Source organism: Alexandromys fortis, unplaced genomic scaffold (genome assembly GCF_014885135.2).
Source record: "Alexandromys fortis isolate MF-2015 unplaced genomic scaffold, M_Fortis_MF-2015_v1.1 scaffold_70, whole genome shotgun sequence".
In the NCBI taxonomy this organism is placed as follows: domain Eukaryota; kingdom Metazoa; phylum Chordata; class Mammalia; order Rodentia; family Cricetidae; genus Alexandromys; species Alexandromys fortis.
The window spans coordinates 8,484,428-8,503,027 of NW_026067955.1; the positions used below are offsets into that span (position 1 = coordinate 8,484,428).

Here is an 18,600-nt window from a genome sequence, read left to right on the forward strand (position 1 = left end):
ACGCCAGCCCCGTCGTCATAGTTACCGCCAGAGCCCCACCCCTTCCTCGTCGCTCGGCCCCGCCCCTCAGAACCCGGAAGCGGGAGGCGCGCCCAGGGAGCTACGGGTTTTAGAACTGGGAGGCGGCGGCCTCTGGCTGCTCGGCCGCGCGCCCCCTCTGTCTGCTGCGCCCGCGGAACCTCTTCTCTGCAGCTGCCGGTGTCACCCGCTCCCCGCCGCCTGCCTCCGCAGCGCCCTAAACTGGGCCGAAGAGCCATTTGGGCTGGAGAGAAAGGGACGCGGGGGTGGCCACGGCAGGTGAGGGGCAGGCCTTGGAAAGCCGAAGTGTGGGTGTGTGGTGCGTGTAGGGTTGTAGGTGGGTGTGTATCGAGCATGCGTGACTTGTGAGCGTAGTCCACGAGTGGGCCGGTCCTTGTGACCATGCACGTGATCCATAACCGTGTGTGTATGTGTCTGTGTCTAAGGCCCAGCCTCGGTTCATTGCGGATGGTCGGTGTGCCTATGAGCCCACTATTGTGTGGCTATGGCTGTAACTAGTGGGATTCAGGGCGGCCGCTACGGGGGTTGGTGCACAGAAGTCTTATTCAGACATCCTTATTTCAAGGGGACAAGTGGGGCCGCGGGGCAGAAGCTCAGGAACATTGGTTTCAGTAAACTTTTAAGGACTGAGTAGAGGCTAGTTGTTCAGAGATCCTGCCTTACGCCAGGTGTGAGGTTTGTTAATGAGTCATGACGAACGGCAGGAGGGTCTCATTTTCTTCTTTCCCAGGGAGTTAGAAGTTATGTGCTGATGCAGTTCCTTTGTCTCTATCTGCAACTGTCCAGCTCCTCTTGGTGCAAGGATTCCACAGACTAGGAAGTTATCTAATAGCTATATTTCAAAAGGCTTTTATAATAGGACCTTGAGAAGAGGCATCAGAAGATGCCATGCAGGCAGTGTCTCCTGTCCTGACATTTAGAGATAAGTGGATAGGTTTCTGGAGAAAGGGATAAATCTTCCCCGAAGAAATCGTCCCCAAAGATAGAAAGATGGCTATTTAATACACACAGGTGTGGCGAGGGGTGAAGATCTGCAGTAAATAGCAGCTGCAGGGCTTTAGGTGTAGTTTAGTGGCAGAAGCTCGTGCTTAGCGTTCCCGAGGCCATAGGTTCAATCCCCAGCCCTGATAACTGTGCCACCTGAAGGCTCTCAAGTTCCAATCCTTCTTTATTGGTTGTAATAACAATCACAGGTTGTCCCTATGTAAGCCCATTATAGATTGAGATAAAGGGCCAGCAATATGTGACTGGCCATGCGAAGTAAACAATTGCAAAGGTGATTTCCTCAGCTGTAAGGTGCAGGTTTTACTGAAACCCTGAAGGACAAGTGCATGCTCATATAGCAGACTTATTGTCCAGCAACACCAGGTCCAGAAAGGACGGGGTGTCCTCAGCATCCTGGAGGAGGGGTTTCCTTAATCGTGCTTGAAGCTTATCTCTAGCCCTTTCCCTACTGGCGTGAACAAGTGCTTTTGTTTCATAATGAACTGAATCAAGCCTGTCCCGAGCTCACCGCCCACATTCTTTCTTCATCCCGACCAGTTTGGTCACAATCTCAGCTAACTTTCTGGGCCCTGGACAGAATGTTTCTCCTGTGCCTTGGAAAAGCATCCGACTTGGGCGGATGAAAGAGAGCTAGAACAAACTCCTTTTCATACTGCCACAGCTGCCTCCCTTTGCAGCAGGTGTTCCCTTTCGTCCTTCCTAGCCGTCAGCTGGCCACATGCAGCGTCTGTCTCGCTTTTCCTGACTGCCAAACTGGCACAAGTGTTAGGATCACTCGTCTTCACAAAAGTGTCCTCACAGCGGGGTAAAACCTCCTATCTATCAAGATTAGATTTGAACGTTACAATCCTGAGGCGGTTGTGAATTACACTGAAGGCTTTGGTAAGGACGGCCCTTCTACCCACTGCTGTGGGAAGGAAGTGGATAACTCAGTGCGCTGTGTGCCTGCCTATGTGTTTGTGCTGTAGTTTGGGTTACGGATTGCCGCTGAGTCCAAAACTATGAACAGTTTTTATTGTAAGTTCGTTGATTCTAGAAGTAAACTTTAACACGCTGATATTTTGAAGCAAGGTCTCACCTATCACTGTATAGCCCTGGCTGGCTTGTAGCTCACTATGTATGTCAGGATGGCCTTGAACTCACAGAGATCTGTCTTCCTCCCTTAGTGCCATAATACCTGACCGTTTCATGTATTTTTAATATTCCCTCCTGCAGAAATTGTTTCTAGAAAATGTCTCCAGTGGTAGTGCGTAGATGCTATCTGTGGGGCATTTCAAGTCAGAGTATGAAATATTCCCTAATTAACTGTATGTGCTGCTGGTTGCTTTCATTTAAAAAGTAATAGCTTATGGGAGACAGAAGAGGTAGGTTGACTAAAATTTATTACATAAATGCATGAAATTATCAAATCATAAGATTTTTTTTTTTTTTTTGGTTTTTCGAGACAGGGTTTCTCTGTAGCTTTGGTGCCTGTCCCGGAACTAGCTCTTGTAGTTCCACCACCCGGCCCAAATCATAAGAATTTTTAAAAGTAGTGAAAGTCATGTTGCAAAAACAGTTTAAATGACTTAGATATTTTAAACATGTTAATATTTAAGATAAGATGGATTTTGTTAAAGATTGTGTTTTTTGTTTTAGTGTTATTAACCAATTCTGTGCACACTGCTTTCAGCATCAGATTGGTGGTGATTTACTTTGTATTTTTAAACAACTTAACAATTTTAGTCAAGCAGTGGTTGCACACACCCTTAATCCCAACACTCCAGAGACAGAGGTGGGTGGATCTCTGTGAGTTTGAGGCCAGCCTGGTCTATAGAGTGAGTTCCAGGACAGCTGGGACTACACAGAGAAATCCCTCCTCAAAACAAAAGAAAACAAAATTACGATTTAACAACCCTCTCTTAAAGTGTCTCCCTCTGCTTTGAGATGAGAGACCGTTGTCCTGCTAGCACTGTAATTAGAGTTTAATACTGCACGGTCTACATTCACAGTCTCCTGGACGTTCAGTTTAGTGATTCTCAAAGTTAGCATCCAGTGTTTGTCCCTGAGGGAGGCCCAGAGAATGAGGAAGTGTTCCCTTGAGTTTACAATCCTCTGCCCCTGCCATCTGAGAGCTTTTTCTAAAATGGAGATTCAAAGGCAGCCTAGAGTTAAGTCCTGCTCTTGAAGCAGGGAACACCATGCAAGGCAAGTATTTGAATCTTCATCTTCTCTGGTAGGTGGGCACAAGTGCCTCTCTTGGCAATAAGAATCTTCAGCCGGGAACCTTACTTTCAGGTTCCTGTTATGGCATTATATGGTGGAGCAGAAGATACCCAGTTCACAGCCCGGCAGTAACAGGATTAGGAGGGGTTCACAGAGGGCCTCGTTCATCTCTTTAAGACTTAGTCATCCCTCAGTCAGCAGATCAGGTGGGCTGACTGCCAAACCATTCTTGACTCTGGGGAAGCAAAGATGAATCCCACAGAGGAAACAAGTGCAGAGGTCATGGAGCCATCAAAACCAAAAGACATACCTTTTTCCCTTAGAGACAGACATTTTGTTGTATTGTTACAGCATATTTGCATTTATGACCCAGGTATTTCAAGAGAGACTTTTTGTAACTTTTCAGCACTTGGGAATTGAACGCAGGTTTCATGCATGCCAGGCAAGTGCTCTATTACACCCAATTACATCCCAGCTTATGTGCCTTTTAGTATCAGTGAGAATGATATATTTGCATTCCCCACTGGGTATTAACTACATGTGAACTAAAGTTAGATTTGTGGCATATTATGACGGGCTTACTAACCCCTTTATCATATATATCCTATAAACAGATGGGAAGTTATTAAAATGGATTCTTTTGTTGTTGTTGTTGTTTTGTTTTTTGAGATAGGATTTCTTTGTGTAACATCTCTGATTATCCTGGAACTAGTTCTGTAGACCAGGCAGGCCTCAAACTCACAGAGATCCACCTGCCTCTGCCTCCCAAGTGCTGGGATTACAGGCGTGCGCCACCACCGCCCCACTTAAAAGGGATTCTTAAGATGCTGTCAGAAGCCGGGTTGGTTCTCTAGTTTAAGTCTGTACTGATGAGGTAAACAGCCCCTTTCGTTAGTTAAAGTTTTGTCGGTGCAGCTAGACCAGCCTCTGCATTGAGTTCAGATGTTATGAGAATTCTCACTGTGAAACTGTTACCTGTTTTTAATTTCAGGGTTCACCTCCATTTCCGCTCATCATGGGGGAGATCAAAGTCTCTCCAGATTACAATTGGTTTAGAAGCACAGTTCCCCTTAAGAAGGCAAGTATGCTTTTACTGCTGTTCGTAATCACTAATCGTCATGTGTGGTTCAGAAGCTGTGCCTCAGTACTGTGTGAGAGCGAAGGTTACTGCTGAATACTATGATTGGGTGTTTTAGAGTGTAAGGGTCACTGCTTCCCTGTCACATGCATCTTCGTAGACTGACTGCAGTAGAATCAAGTGTGATGATTTTCTTGTTTGCAATTCCTTTTACATCCTCAGCCTTGGATAATGTAGTGAAATGCTCGCAACAACTTCTATACAGTAAGTACAGTCATTTCTGTTTCCGTTCCTGAAACGTAAGCTTCATAGAACTGTGTGTGCGGTGATGCTGTGACAAAAACCGTGACCAAGGCAACTTAGAAGACTTTACTTGGGGGTTTCGGTTTTAGAAGGATCGAGTCTCTGGTTCTCACAGCAAGGAATGTGGTAGGCAGACCTGGTGCCAGAGCAGTGGCTGAGTACTTACATCCTGATCAACAAGCTCGAGGTGAAGAAAGACACAAGACACTGAGAGTCTTTGACACCTCAAAGCCCATGCCCACCGACACATCCCCTCTCACAAGGCCACACGTTCCCAAACAGTTCCCCTAACTGAGGACCAAGAATTCAAATGTCTCATCCCACAGCACAGATGCATACTTACTCAGCCCTGGTCATCCTCCGGCGCCCATTTGCTTAGGATGTTTGTAAATCCTCAACAGTTCAATTGAAATTTGCTTTTGAGTATGAGCCAGCCCCATGCTACTCCTAAAACAAAGGGCTGATCCCCCTGCAGCAGCATTCGAATACTGTGGTCTCAGGATCATCTGTGTTGTGTGCTAATCATTTTAGCAAGACAGACAGCTAAGAAAGTATTGTGCAAGTATGAATTCATACAGACATCTGAGCTGCATTTTGCTGGGCATAGGCTTCCTGCAAATAGGCGAAGCACTATTGTGGAGACTCCTTTGGCATCTTTTTTTTTTTAAATATATATTTATTATGTATACAATATTCTGTCTGTGTGTAAGCCTGAAGGCCAGAAGAGGGCGCCAGACCTCTTTACAGATGGTTGTGAGCCACCATGTGGTTGCTGGGAATTGAACCCAGGACCTTTGGAAGAGCAGGCAGTGCTCTTAACCACTGAGCCATCTCTCTAGCCCTCCTCTGGCATCTTATTTAATTCTTCCAACAGTTAGAAAGATGGGTGCTAGGGTGCATATTTTATAGACAAGAAATCTGAGGTCCATGGAGTTAATTAGCATACTAGAGATCATATAGCCTGCTAGACTTTGGCTTGAAAATCAAATTAATCTGGCTTCAAAGTTAGACAAACCTGGGCTGCTTACTAAGGGAACTCCCTTTCCTTTTTGTTTCCTAAGAGACTGTTGCCATCATAGAAGAAGTGGGGTCCCTCTACCTCACCCCCCCTTCAATTAACTACCATGAGCTTCTCTTGATAGACTCACTTCCTCAACAAGCTGATTGCCAGCCCCAAAACACCAAACCAACTAAATAGTCTTGGAAGTCATTTCACTGATAGGCTTGTTTTTTCCCCCCAATTATCTGTTAGTATAAATTTGCTTGAAATTCCATAGTAGTTTGGTTTTAAGTTGTCAAGCAGAGCCGATGGTGGTGGCGCATGCTTTTAATCCCAGCACTTGGGAGCAGAAGCAGGCTGATCTCTAAGTTCGAGGCCAGCCTGGTCTACAGAGAGAGTTCCAGGACAGTCAGGGCTACACAGAGAAATCCTGTCTTGAAAAACAAAACAACAAAACACAAAAAGGTTGTCAAGCAGATTCTGTGTGTTCTGAAGAAGCTCTGATGAAACTGACATTCAGAGAATTCAGGGGAAGTTGAAGCTAAATACTTGTGGTATTTCTGGCTCATGTTCAGAGTGCCTCTGTCACTTCAGAGCACGCTGTTTCAGAGTGTGTGCACGAGCTGCTATTTCAGACCCTGATGTTTGTGATACTCTCCAAGTTCGATCAGTCAAACAAGTCCATCCCTGGAAGACTCAGGTCTGTGCTCTTCTTACCTGATTCTGTAAGACTGGGATTCGTTGTGCGGGCTGGAAAGGTCGTCGGTTTTGTTGTGTGCTTTTTTAAACCACAATCACAAGGGGATCTAGGAATCAAAACAAATGGCAAACACAAAGGTCAAGAACATGAGCTGTATTCTCACCATCTGGGGAAGGCCAGGCGGAAATTATTTGGAGTCCCTGGACTTTGCCTTGTCCCATTTGTCAGCTCTTAGTGACCCCGGTGACCCCTGTTCGTCAGCTGTTCCCCACAGATGGACACGAGTCCACAGTCCTGCTAGCTAGAATTCAGAAAAAAAATGGATATTGTTTTTATTGTTGAGTGTTGGTACAGTGAAGTGTAGTAACAGCTAGCCGGCACTGAGTAACTCCCCACTGTCTGCATTTCTGGGTGATGTTCTTGACTCGCCTCGTTTCATCCTTTCTTCCCTGTCAGGAATCACAAAGGCCTCTGGTGACCTCGTCTTCCTCCCATCCCTAAAACAACCGCTTTCTTCCACTTCCCAACCTCAAGTGAATGTTGAAGCCTTTCCTAGGACAGTGACACACACCTACCTGGTCCTCATCCGCTGATGAAATCCCTCCCTCCCTCTCAGCTTTGCTCGAGATTGGATCCTGAAGCTCCTGGGGTCTGTCTAGCCTCCCCAGAGTGGGTTCTCAGTTCCTCCTGGCCTGCCCTGTTCAGTCTCTGACCCTGCTGACCCTAGCCAGTCCTCTGGGCCAGCACTTAGGAATGACTGCAAACTGCTCTTGTGTACACGCACGCACGCACACACATGCACACACATACATGCGTGTGCACACACGGAAAATATAAAATGCCATGTAGAGTTTACTGTTTAGTGGTAAACAAAACAGACTTGCTCTTACTCTGGGTAAGCAGGTCAGTTAAAAAGAGAAAAGGTGACTCTTGGGAAGTTGACAAAACACACTGAAGAAAGAAAAAGAAACCAAAGCAGTTTACTGTGGGGCGCCCATCTGTGACCCCCATGTTACCCTGGAACAAACGTGGAAGCTCTGTTAAGATTGCCATTGACTATTAAAACCAGCACCTTCAAACCCTGGCTCACGATTTTCCTTTGTTCCCTTTTAACTTTCCTTCCAGATAATCGTCGATGACGACGACAGTAAGATATGGTCGCTCTATGATGCCGGCCCCAGAAGCATCCGGTGTCCTCTCATCTTCCTCCCTCCTGTCAGCGGGACGGCAGATGTGTTTTTCCAGCAGGTCTTGGCTCTGACTGGCTGGGGTTATCGGGTGATAGCTGTAAGTATGACACTTCAGCATTGAAACGCGGGCTTGTGCCCCTTGGCCCTTCTGCTTCTCACTAACTATAGTAATGGGAGCTTTTTATCTGGAGTCAGATTGTGTTCTCCTGTCTTATTTTTCAGTCATGGCCGAGAGCTCCACACCACTAAGCTGTGCGCCCTGCGCTTGTTTCCTCTTTTAAAGTATCCTCAAGGTCTCGTCAGAAAGGCTTTGTTCCCGAGTATTATTTCTTAGCAGAGTTAGGGCTTGCTCTTATTTCCCACTGTTCCTTCTGAATTTTCTCTGTAGATCAAGAGTATTTACGTGGAAGGTACTGTTGCTTGTGACAGACGTTGTGATGCCTGTGCCTCAGCACAGGTTGGTGAGGAAGAGCCTGTCTGCAGCTTTGTATAGCCGCAGTGGCCTCTGGGACCTGCGGTGTTCCGTTCCCCAGCTCCCTATGGAGATCCAGTCAGTCACTGTCTGAGGGAGAGAGAAAGTGGTCAGCTACCTTCTGTTGGAAGGGGAATTAGTTACTTGGCATGTTACTGGGATAGAACACTCGACAGAAGCAACGTGAGGAGGGAAGGGTTTGCGTGACTCACAGTCAAGGGTATAGATCATCATAGCGGGCGTGAGGGCTGCGAGGGCTTGGGGCAGGTGGTTGTGTTGCGACTGCAGGTAGCGGCAGAGAGAAAGCTTGCTTTCGTGTTCGGTCTGTGACCCCAGCTCGTGTGATGGATAGTCCCTCATCACACCTCCTGTAGAGCCGACTGTCCATATTAACCATCACGGAAGGAAACTGGCTTACACATGGGGGTCCCATTAGAAAATCCGAGTGCTCTTTGTCCTGACAGCCCTTCTCTTGAGAGAACAATTGGCTCCAGCGCTGCTCCAGGCGCTCTCTGGCTTCATCTCTCATTTCTTCCCCATTCCTCAGATGGTGTGAGTCTTGGGTTAACTTCCTGTGTCCTGGGTGCTCAGTCGTCCTTCACACACAGCACACACACACACACACACACACACACACACACACACACCACCACCACCACCACCACCACCCCCAGGAGGGTGAGCACCCAAGCCCTCCACAGCCATGCGTGGAGCCTGAGCTGCCCTCAGGAGTCTGTCCTCCAGAAAGCAAATGATGGCAGGGCTTCCTGCCTCACACTGGCTGGTTTCAGAGGCCTTACCTCTGATTTTCTTTGCCTTTGAGGTTCCTTTCTGGTTTAGTTTGATTTGGCTTGGGTGGCAGGGTTGGGTGTGCTGTTGAGACAAGTTCTCTCTGTGTAGCCCTGACTGTTCTAGAACTAGTTCTGTAGACCAGTCTGGCTTCAGACTCTCAGATCCACCTGCCTCTGTTTTCTCAGTGCCAGGAACCAAGTCAGCACACCCTGCAAGATTCTTTTGAAAATTACGCTTGCTTGCTTGTTTGTTTGTTTACTGTTTGTGTGTGTGTGTGTGTCTGTCTGTCTGTCTGTGCATCTGTGTATGTGCACGTGGCATGCCCGAGGAGCTGTACTCCTGTAACTGCCCAGAGTGGATTCTGGAAACCAAACTTGGTCCTCTGGAAGAGCAGACAGTGCTCTTAACCACTGAGCCATCTACAGCTCTGAAGAATGTAATACAGTCTGTCAGTTTACTCAGCTTTACTGTCTTAACTGTGCATGTGGGAAGAGGGTATTAAATCGTGTACAACTTTATTACCTATAAATGTAGTTGGGTTTGGTCTTGGGGATTAAGCTCAGAACCTATGTAAGCTGGGCACATGTCTACCACTGAGTCAAGCCCTGGTCTTAGTGTGAAGACTTTCAAATGAAAGCCTTTATGAATACATCCCCTTTCTTTTAGGGTGTCATCTACATCCTAGTCGAGAAGCCTTCTCCGCAAAGAGAATTTTATAATAAAATATATCAAGTCCAAAATTATCCTATAATTTACATAGCAGGATCTATCCTACTGATTTTTTTAAATGACAATATAAATCTAAGGGCTTGAAACAACAAAACAAGCTTGTTGGTAGGGTTTATGTATTTGTAAATGAGGCCAGAGATAGAGCTCAGTGATAAAGGACTTGTTGAGCTTACGTGCGCACGCGCGCGCACGCGCGCGCGCACACACACACACACACACACACACACACACACACACACACGAAGAAATTCTTAGGGGACAAGTCTCAGTCCCTAGAAATGAGTTTGTTGTTTATACTTTTGTCTTCATTATCACCAGCGCTATCAGACAGGCTAATTTTTAGGGTCTTTTGTCATAGTGAAAGTACAGGAAATCAGAAAATCTAAGAAAATTGCAAAGGATGATTTTATTGAACATTTCCTTAAAGAAATCCTACTAAAGGGAGGGGCTTTCTTTTCTTTTTTTTTTTTTTTTTTTTTTTTTTTTTTTTTTTTTTTTTTTTTTTTTTTTTTTTTTTTTTTTTTTTTTTTTTTTTTTTTTTTTTTTTTTTTTTGGTTTTTCGAGACAGGGTTTCTCTGTAGCTTTGGAGCCTGTCTTGGAACTAGCTCTGTAGACCAGGCTGGTCTCGAACTCACAGAGATCCACCTGCTTCTGCCTGGGATTAAAGGCGTGCGCCACCAATGCCCGGCAGGGAGGGGCTTTCTTAAGGAAAGATTTTATCTCCAGTTCTCCTGGCTCTTTGAACCTCTTGTTCTCAATTCAGAATGAAATTGGGTTTCTTTACCTGGAGGAATTCTCCAGAAGTTGTTCTTGCCCCTCAGTCTATTTGAAAAGGAAATTGATACGTATTGAGATTGTTGTATGTAGACTGAAGAGACTGCTCAGTGCTTAAGCGCACTGGCTGCTCTTCCAGAGGGCTCGGGTTCAGTTCTTAGAACCAACATGGCAGCACATGGGCGTCTGTAATAGCAGCCCCCGGAGACCTGACAGCTCTTCTGGTCTCTATTGGCACCCACATGCATGTGGCGTTCAGACACAAACACACACCTAAAGATAAGCTTTAAAAAAATAAAAACCTTAAATGATGCCATTTTTACACACTTTGAAAAAGAAGCAAAGGCGGGCAATGGGAAATGTTGTCATGTGATTCCTGAACTATTCGAATACTGAGTTGCGGCATTTTAAGTTTTTAACATAAAATTTCTATTTCAGTTGCAGTATCCAGTTTATTGGGATCATCTTGAATTCTGTGATGGATTCAGAAAACTTTTAGACCACTTACAGTTGGATAAAGTGAGTACCTACACTAATAATGTCTGTGCATCTTATAAAGGCTAGGTTGTCTTTTATTTTGTAGTAATAGCTTTATTGTGATACAGTTCACATATCACACAATATACTGTTTTTAAAGTAGAAAGTCACATATTTAAAATTCCAAGATATATTTGTAGCTGTCAGCACTGTCAACTTTGGAGCCTTTTTTTCACCCCCCACCAAAGGAAATTTTTTGAACCAATGAGATGGTAAAGGTACTTGTCACCAAAGTCACCAAGGGGCCACATGGCAGGTGGAGAACTGTGGCTTGCCCTGTTGCCAGTTATACACTGGGCGCCAGTTGTGGGGGTCTCTGTGAGATAAGAAGGCAGTCGGGGTCAACACAACTGGCAGCCGGTGGAGAGTCTGACACCAGCGTGTATCTTAGGCATATTTAAGCATAGCATTCGAAACGTTTCTGGTGATAATTATCTTGTGCTGTGTGCACAGTAGAGCTTAAGGCATGAGTATATCAGAACTTTCTTGGAGTATGTGTGACATCATCCATAACGATGTGTTCTGTAGACTGACCACATGTGACATCATAGGGTCTCGGGGAGGATCTGGTCTGGTTTCTATCACACAGATATCACAAAGGGCACCAGGCTGTTAACCACCTTCCAGCCTTCTGGGAGGAAAACATGATACACATCTCCCTTTGAAGAGACAGCCCTTCACGTTTAACATCCTGGTTTCCCTAGTGCCTTCCTGTGAGCACAAGGACCTCTGTGCCTCCTCCACCCTCTCCACAAGCATGCCAGGGCACATATGCACCTGCATCTGCACACACTTTTTTTTTTAACGTACATAGGAAAGTTATTATCAGTCGTCCCCCATCTTTCCTCCTAGCTCTGCAACCTCTATGACCTTATCTGCTCTGGACATTTTACCTAAGTGTAATTATATAAGAACTGGCTTTTTCTGCTTAGCATAGCGTGTCTGAGGTCCTTTCCAAGGCAGCATGGGTCAGCACAGGTTGAGCAGCCCTGTCTGAAATGCTTGAGATGGTGGCTCAGATTTTGGAGTAGTCACATACACTTTATCTGTTGAGTGTCCCTGATCTAAAGATCCAAAATGCTGTATAATCTGAGATTTTATCAGAATTATGTCCTCAAAAAGGTTTTGGTTTTAGAGCATGCACTGGCTGGTTTTGTGTGTCATCTTGACACAAGCTAGAGTCGTCAGAGAGGAAAGGCCTCCATGAGCTCCAGCTATAAGGCATTTTCTCTATTAGTGATTGATGGGGGAGGAGCCCAGTCTATTGTGGGTGTGTCCACCCCTGGGTCTGGTGGTCCTGCTTTCTATAAGAAAGCAAGCTGACCAAGCCCTGGGGAGCAAGCCAGTAAACAGCACTCCTCCATGGCCTCTGCATCAGCTCCTGCCTCCAGGTTCCTGCCCAGTTTCAGTTCCCATCCTGACTTCCTTCAGTGACGAATAGTGTTGTAGAAGTGTAAGGTAAAGAAACCCTTTCCTTCCCAACTTGCTTTTTTTTGTCTTGGTGTTTCGTCACAGCAATCGAAACTCTAACAGGGCATTAGATCATTGTTCTGTTTCAGGGAGAGCCTCATAGCCCAGGTTGGCCTCAAGCTCACTATGTAGTCAAGCATGACCTTGAACTCTAGGTCTTCTACCTCCCAGTGAGGGGAGGATTAGAGGTATGAGCCTTCACACTCTGCAATCCATGAGGCTGGATCTTAGAAACCTGGCTGGGGTGACAAGGCATGAAGAAAGGACAGTCATGTATACAGAAAAGCTGGGTTTGGGTGAGCCATGTGCTCTGATGGAGATGTACCAGTGAAACCTCAACGACTTTATTGTAAACCACTCAACAAGGAGGCGGGTTTTGCTAGTCTCAGTAGGAGGTAGTGGGGAGCAGTTTCAGGTTGCAGTCATCCAGAAGGAGGAAGCTGTGGTTGATAATGTCTGCATACACTGGTTTTAGCTGAAGGTCCATTGTTCATCAGCACTCTTGTCTGGTCCAAGGGAAGGCTTTGCTAGTCCCATGGGTCCTTGACATGGCTGTGCACATGTCAGTGATAAACATTCACTCGCTTCGACAGCCTTGTCCAGTTTGGCTTCCCGGGGTTTTTGTTTGCTTGTTTAAGACTTGTATTAGTGGGGGCTGGAGAGATGGCTCAGTGGTTAAGAGCATTGCCTGCTCCTCCAAAGGTCCTGAGTTCAATTCCCAGCAACCACATGGTGGCTCACAACCATCTATAAGGAGATCTGGTGCCCTCTTCTAGCATACAAACATACATGGAAAGAATGTTGTATACATAATAAATAAATAAATCTTTAAAAAAAAAAAAGACTTGTATTAGTGTACGCACAGCTACGTGTACTTGCAGAGGTTGCACAGGGTGTTGGGTGTCCTCTGTCACTCTCCATCTATTCCTCTGAGGCAGGGTCAGAATACTGGCTTGTCCCATGGCTGTTGGAATCCAAACTCTGCTCCTCCAGACTCTGCAACAAGCACTCTTAACTGCTGAGCCATGTCTTTAACCTTCCCTGTGTTGTTCTCTTGATGGGGTGTACACATTTAAATGTCTGTACATTTCTAACTGCTGTTGCCGTTTCAGCCTGCTAGGTAGTGGTGGCATACTCTGTGGTTCACAAAAATTGAAGCAACTCAGTGTTTTAGGATCTGCCTTGTGTTTGTGTATAATTAGGTCCATCTGTTTGGGGCATCTTTGGGAGGCTTTTTGGCTCAGAAATTTGCTGAATACACTCACAAGTCTCCGCGAGTCCACTCCCTCATCCTCTGCAATGCCTTCAGTGACACATCTATTTTCAACCAAACGTGGACTGCAAACAGGTAAGAACATAATTTTAAATGTTGGCTTTGGGGGAGTTTTGATTCAGTGGCAATAGAAGGTGATGCAGGAAAAGAATGCTGTGAATGCCACATTCAGCTCTTCCTTTACTCGGTTTGGGCTCAGCGTGTAGTCACGTGTTTCCACAGTCTCTGGAGCCCCACAGATGGTGTTCTGTCCTTACTTGTAAGAGCAGTTCTCTAGATGGACAGTTTCGTGTGGATTTTCCCATTTTTCTGTCACGCTCTGCTATTAATACAGTTTGCTTTCCTCCTTTTCTGGGCTGTTGCCCTGAGGGGTGATGGAGAGAGACGAGAGCACTCAGTTCACGGTGGTATGATCATGGCACTTCATGTCCCTGCTCCAGAAAATTTTACATCGTAGAATTTCTGTAGGAGCTACCAGTAAGGTACCAGGTTCCCCTCAACAATCCTTTCATTGATTTTAACATTTTATTTTTAATCTTTGCCTGTGTGAATGCGAGCCATGGTGCATGTGGGGCAATCAGGACCCCTTGGGTGTGAGTCCTGACGTTCACTACTGTGTATGCCATGGTAACTGGCCCCATGGGCTTCTAGGGAGTCTCCCTTCTTGCTGTAGGTGTTCTAGGATGACAGGCTTATGCTCCTCCTTCCGGCTTTCTGTGGTTTGCAGGGATCTGAACTCAGATCCTCACCGCTTACTCCATGGGGTCATCTTCCCAGCCTGGTTTTAACATTTTACTTGATAAATTAGATGGTATCTTCAGGCAAACATGTACTCGTCAGGAAGGCTAGTCTCTACTCGGAACACACATCCATTTACTTCCCACTTGAGAAAGACCCAGTGAATTATGGACAAGTTGTTGGGGTAAGGGAAAGGATTTGGTAAGTTGCAAGACCCAGAAAACCTGAAGACCAGGGTCCCAAACGATCACCTTAACAGAGACTTTTATTTTATTGTGTTTAGAACAGGTTTTAAGCTTTTATTGTGGAGACCTGGTAATGTGTTGATTAGAAGGGCTGGCTGGTTTAAATACTGAGAAAGATCTGTGTCCTCAAGGAAGCCCAGGCCTTCCCAACAAAGGGAACCAGCTGTTCTTCCTGCTGTGTTGACATCCAGTCCACAGCCCTGTGGGACAAGGGCACTGACTCCGGGGCTTAATGAGAAAAGAGAGGTGATTTCAAAATGGAATTGCTTAAGTTGGAGGAAGAAATCCTGCCCTGCTCTGATGAACTTCTGTATAACCATCCCAGCAAAACCAGCTCTTGGCTGTATACTGAGCAGCGTTCTGGCTTGGGGCTTTAACTACAGACCTGGTTAAAGGTGAAAAGTCAACCTTCCTCCTTGTCTAGGGGCACACCCACCGTTCCTCTTTGGAATAAGCCCAGGACAGGGATGGATTTGCACCATCCCCATTCACTGTACCACAGGATAAAAGCCTTCCTGTGTAGTTTCTGGGTAAGGCCTCAGGCCGCATCTCTATGTCTTACTTAATTCTAGTAAATTTCTCACTAAAGGGAAAAATTGAGCAGAAATCTTGTAGGACTCAGCCATTTTGAATGGATTAGCCGTCTTCCCCAAGGCTGCTGTTTTGCCCAAACACAGGAGGTTGTCAGAATGCAAGGGTGGTATCACACCTCTCTGTGCTACCACCAAGAGGGAAGGCTAAGTACTACCAGTGTCTGTCACAAACCTCTACCTTGTGACAGTTCAGGAATCTGACTGTCCTTGGTGGGGACATGAGAGTCTGAGTGCCCACATTGCCCCATAGTGCTGGATCCACAGGCTAATCTAGGCCCTTTGACAGATGGCTTCTCGAAAGTACTTGAGTTGGGCTGGTCCACTTTGCTGCATGCTCATGTTCTTCTCTTGCTCCTGGGAGGTCTGTAGGACCTGCTCGCCAGGCAGAAATGGGTGGGTGGCTGTAGTTTATGCAGCCTCCTAGAGGCAAACTTGGATAAAGGTTAATATCGCCCCAGTGTTTTGCATAACCAGTCACCCCTGGTCCTTGACTAAGTCAGCATATTCTCCTACAAAGGGAGAGATCTCAAGTGACCTAGCACATGGTACAGTGTTACATTTATTACTGATATGATGTGTGAGTGTAGGCACATATCCAGAGTGCTTTGGGAGGCTAAAGGGCAACTTTCAGGAATCTGTTCCTCCTACCTCGAGGCAGTGTTGGTGGTAGTTACTTTACTTCTTTGGTGGGCCTGCCGCCCAGCTCCCAAATAAATAATACACATGGAGGCTTAGTCTTAAGAATGCCTGGCTTTCACTTGGCTTATTTCTAGCCAGCTTTCCTTAACTTGAATTATTCCATCTACCTTTTGCCTCTGGGCTTTTTCCTTTTCTTCCATATATCTTACTTTTATTCTTGCTCCATGGCTGACTGGTCAGCCCCTAGCATCCTGCTCTCCTTGTTCTCTTGCTTGGCAGCCCCACCTGTCATTTCTCCTGCCTTCCTATATTGGCCATTTAGCTCTTTATTAGACCAATCAGGTGTTTTAAACAGGCAAAGTAACACAGCTTCACAGAATTAAACAACACAACATAAAAGAATGCAACACATCTTTACATCCTGAAACAAATATTCCACAGCATAAAGAAACATAAACACATCTTAAAATAATATTCAGCCTGGCATGGTAGTGCACATCTTTAATCCCAGCACTTGGGGGGCGGGCAGAAGCAGGCAGATCTCTGAGTTCAAGGCCAGCATGGTCTACAAAGCAAGTTCCAGGACAGCCAGAGCTGTTGCACAAAGAAAAGAAAAAAAATATTCTATAGCATCAGGGTCTCTGTTTCTGTCAAGCTACATCCTGTGGCTGGCTGGCCCAGCAAGCTTCTGGGCGCTTCTCCTGGTGCTTCTTCAGCTTCCCGTCTCACAGTGTGACTTTTTCATGGGTTCTAGACCAGAGCTCAGGTTGCACAGCCGCCTCAGGTACTATTTATTCCAAGTTGGTTTCTTGATAGACTTTGCAACAGTTTTCTCTTGGTCTTTTTCATTGCCTAGGGCCTCCTAGAAGAGTGTAATTTTCAAGTAATATGTTGTATTTGAGACACTAGTTATGTGACAGCTGGGGTAGAAGAAGGTTCATTGTTCTTTTAAGATTTCATTTTTTAAAATACTACATGCACACATGTGAGTGCAGATACCCATGGAGTCCAGAAGAGGGCACCAGAGCCCCTGGAGTTACAGGCCTTTTTATAGTCCCCCAACATGGACGCTGGGAACAAAGCAATGGGTGCTTTTAACAGCCAAGTCATCCCTCCCACCCCGGCACTGGCTTTAAGGAAGCCAAATTCCAGGATATTTTCCTTAAAAGTTCTTTAACAATACAAGTCCAATAGGCCTTTACCCACCTAGAAAATGTATCCACAAAACTCAGAGGTCTTAGAGCACTGGAGGGACACTAACTTGCCTCTCTTTGCTGGATCCCAGAGGTTTGGTTGTATCTCCCTTCAGATTTTTAACACATGCTAGTTTTGTTGCTTGGAAAGGGACTCAATGTGTAATTGTACAGTCCTGATCTCTCAGAATCTCAGAAGTCCTCTTGCCTGTGCCTCCTGGGTGCTAGGATTAAAAAATGTGCATCCCCATGCCTGATGTCTATATACATACATACACACATATGTATAAATTTTTTTAAGGTACAAGTGCTCTGCCTGCCCATATGCCTGCAGGCCAGAAGAGGTCATCAAATACTATTATAGATGGTTATGAGTCACCATGTAGTTGCTGGGAATTGAACTCAAGATCTCTGGAAAAGCAGCCAGTGCTCGCTCTTCTTTTTTGTTTTTTTGAAACAGGGTTTCTCTGTAGCTTTGGAGCCTGGCCTGGAACTCTCAGAGATCTGCCTGTCTCTGTCTCCCAAGTGCTGGGATTAAAGGCGTGCACCATCACTGCCTGCCGGAGACCAGCCAGTGTTTTTAACTGCTGAGCCATCTCTCCAGCCCAGACTGGTTTCAAAATCTTCCTGCCTCTGTTCCCCTAGTGCTGGGATTACAGGCATACCACTAAACTTGTGCAGACCAGGAAGTTTAGGGTGGCGTGTTAAACAGTCCTGGATAAAATGAGCCGCGTGTACATTCATACCCATTGGGAGACTGTTGTGTCACAGTCTCTGCAAGGGCTTCCTAGATCAGAGTCACCTCCAGAGCACAGCCTTTCCATTAGGACTAGTGGTCAGAAATGAAACCCTAGGGGCTTGGTAAGAGTGCTTACACAAGGGCCTGAGTTAAGGTCCCAGCACCCATGTATAAGCAGGGCACATCCACACTATGACCCCAGTGCTGGTAGGGTAGGGGTGGAGATAGGATTCCTCGCCAGACAGCCTAGCCTGAAAACAGTGAGATCCAACTTCAGTGAGACCCTGTCTCAAGGAGATAAGGCAGTGATAGAAGACAGCTGTGTCCTCTGGCATGCGCCACACACACAAAGCAAAGGCCTGTTCTTCAGGTCTTTTATCAGTATGTGATAAAAAAGTTTATATTGAGATAAATCAATTTGAGGAACCAGAGACTCAGAACCAAGCTGTCATCAACTCCAGCAGCCGTCTTCACTGCTTTGAGTGAGCCAGCTTCCACTCACTAGGTTGTCCCTTCTGGTGGCCATAACCGTAGCTTATGATCACCTAGGGATGCTGTGAGCAGCCACGAGTAACTGCAGGATTTTAGCAACCCGCTTTCCCTTGGCTAAGCCTAGAGCCCTATATGATGCTTTTTGCCTCCTGAGCCATTATTCTTGCCTGTGTGTTTCTCATGATGCTTTTACCATGTGCCCAGCTCAGCAGTAGGCAAAGCCTGATCAGAGAGGCCCAGATGGTTGGATGTACTAGTTCAATATTCTATAGGCAGTTTTACCTGGGGTAGGGGCATCAGACAGCATTTGGGAGCAGAGTGGTACAATTCACTGCAAGGTAGCTCATATTTCACACGGGGACTGTGAGAATGGCTGGGTAGTTTCCCATTCCTC

General features: G+C 46.0%; 1 protein-coding gene across 1 annotated transcript in view; it reads left to right on the forward strand.

Annotated features, from left to right (window-relative positions):
* The first annotated feature begins 69 nt into the window (after positions 1–69).
* The window catches only part of Spg21 (SPG21 abhydrolase domain containing, maspardin), a 32,539-nt gene continuing 14,008 nt past the window's right edge, over positions 70–18,600 (forward strand). Inside the window, exons 1-5 of the mRNA XM_050151987.1 lie at positions 70–297; positions 4,241–4,327; positions 7,456–7,617; positions 10,726–10,806; positions 13,497–13,642. Of these exons, the coding sequence (XP_050007944.1) occupies positions 4,265–4,327; positions 7,456–7,617; positions 10,726–10,806; positions 13,497–13,642 (452 nt within the window). The 5' untranslated portion in view covers positions 70–297; positions 4,241–4,264. The remainder of the gene's footprint in view (positions 298–4,240; positions 4,328–7,455; positions 7,618–10,725; positions 10,807–13,496; positions 13,643–18,600) is intronic.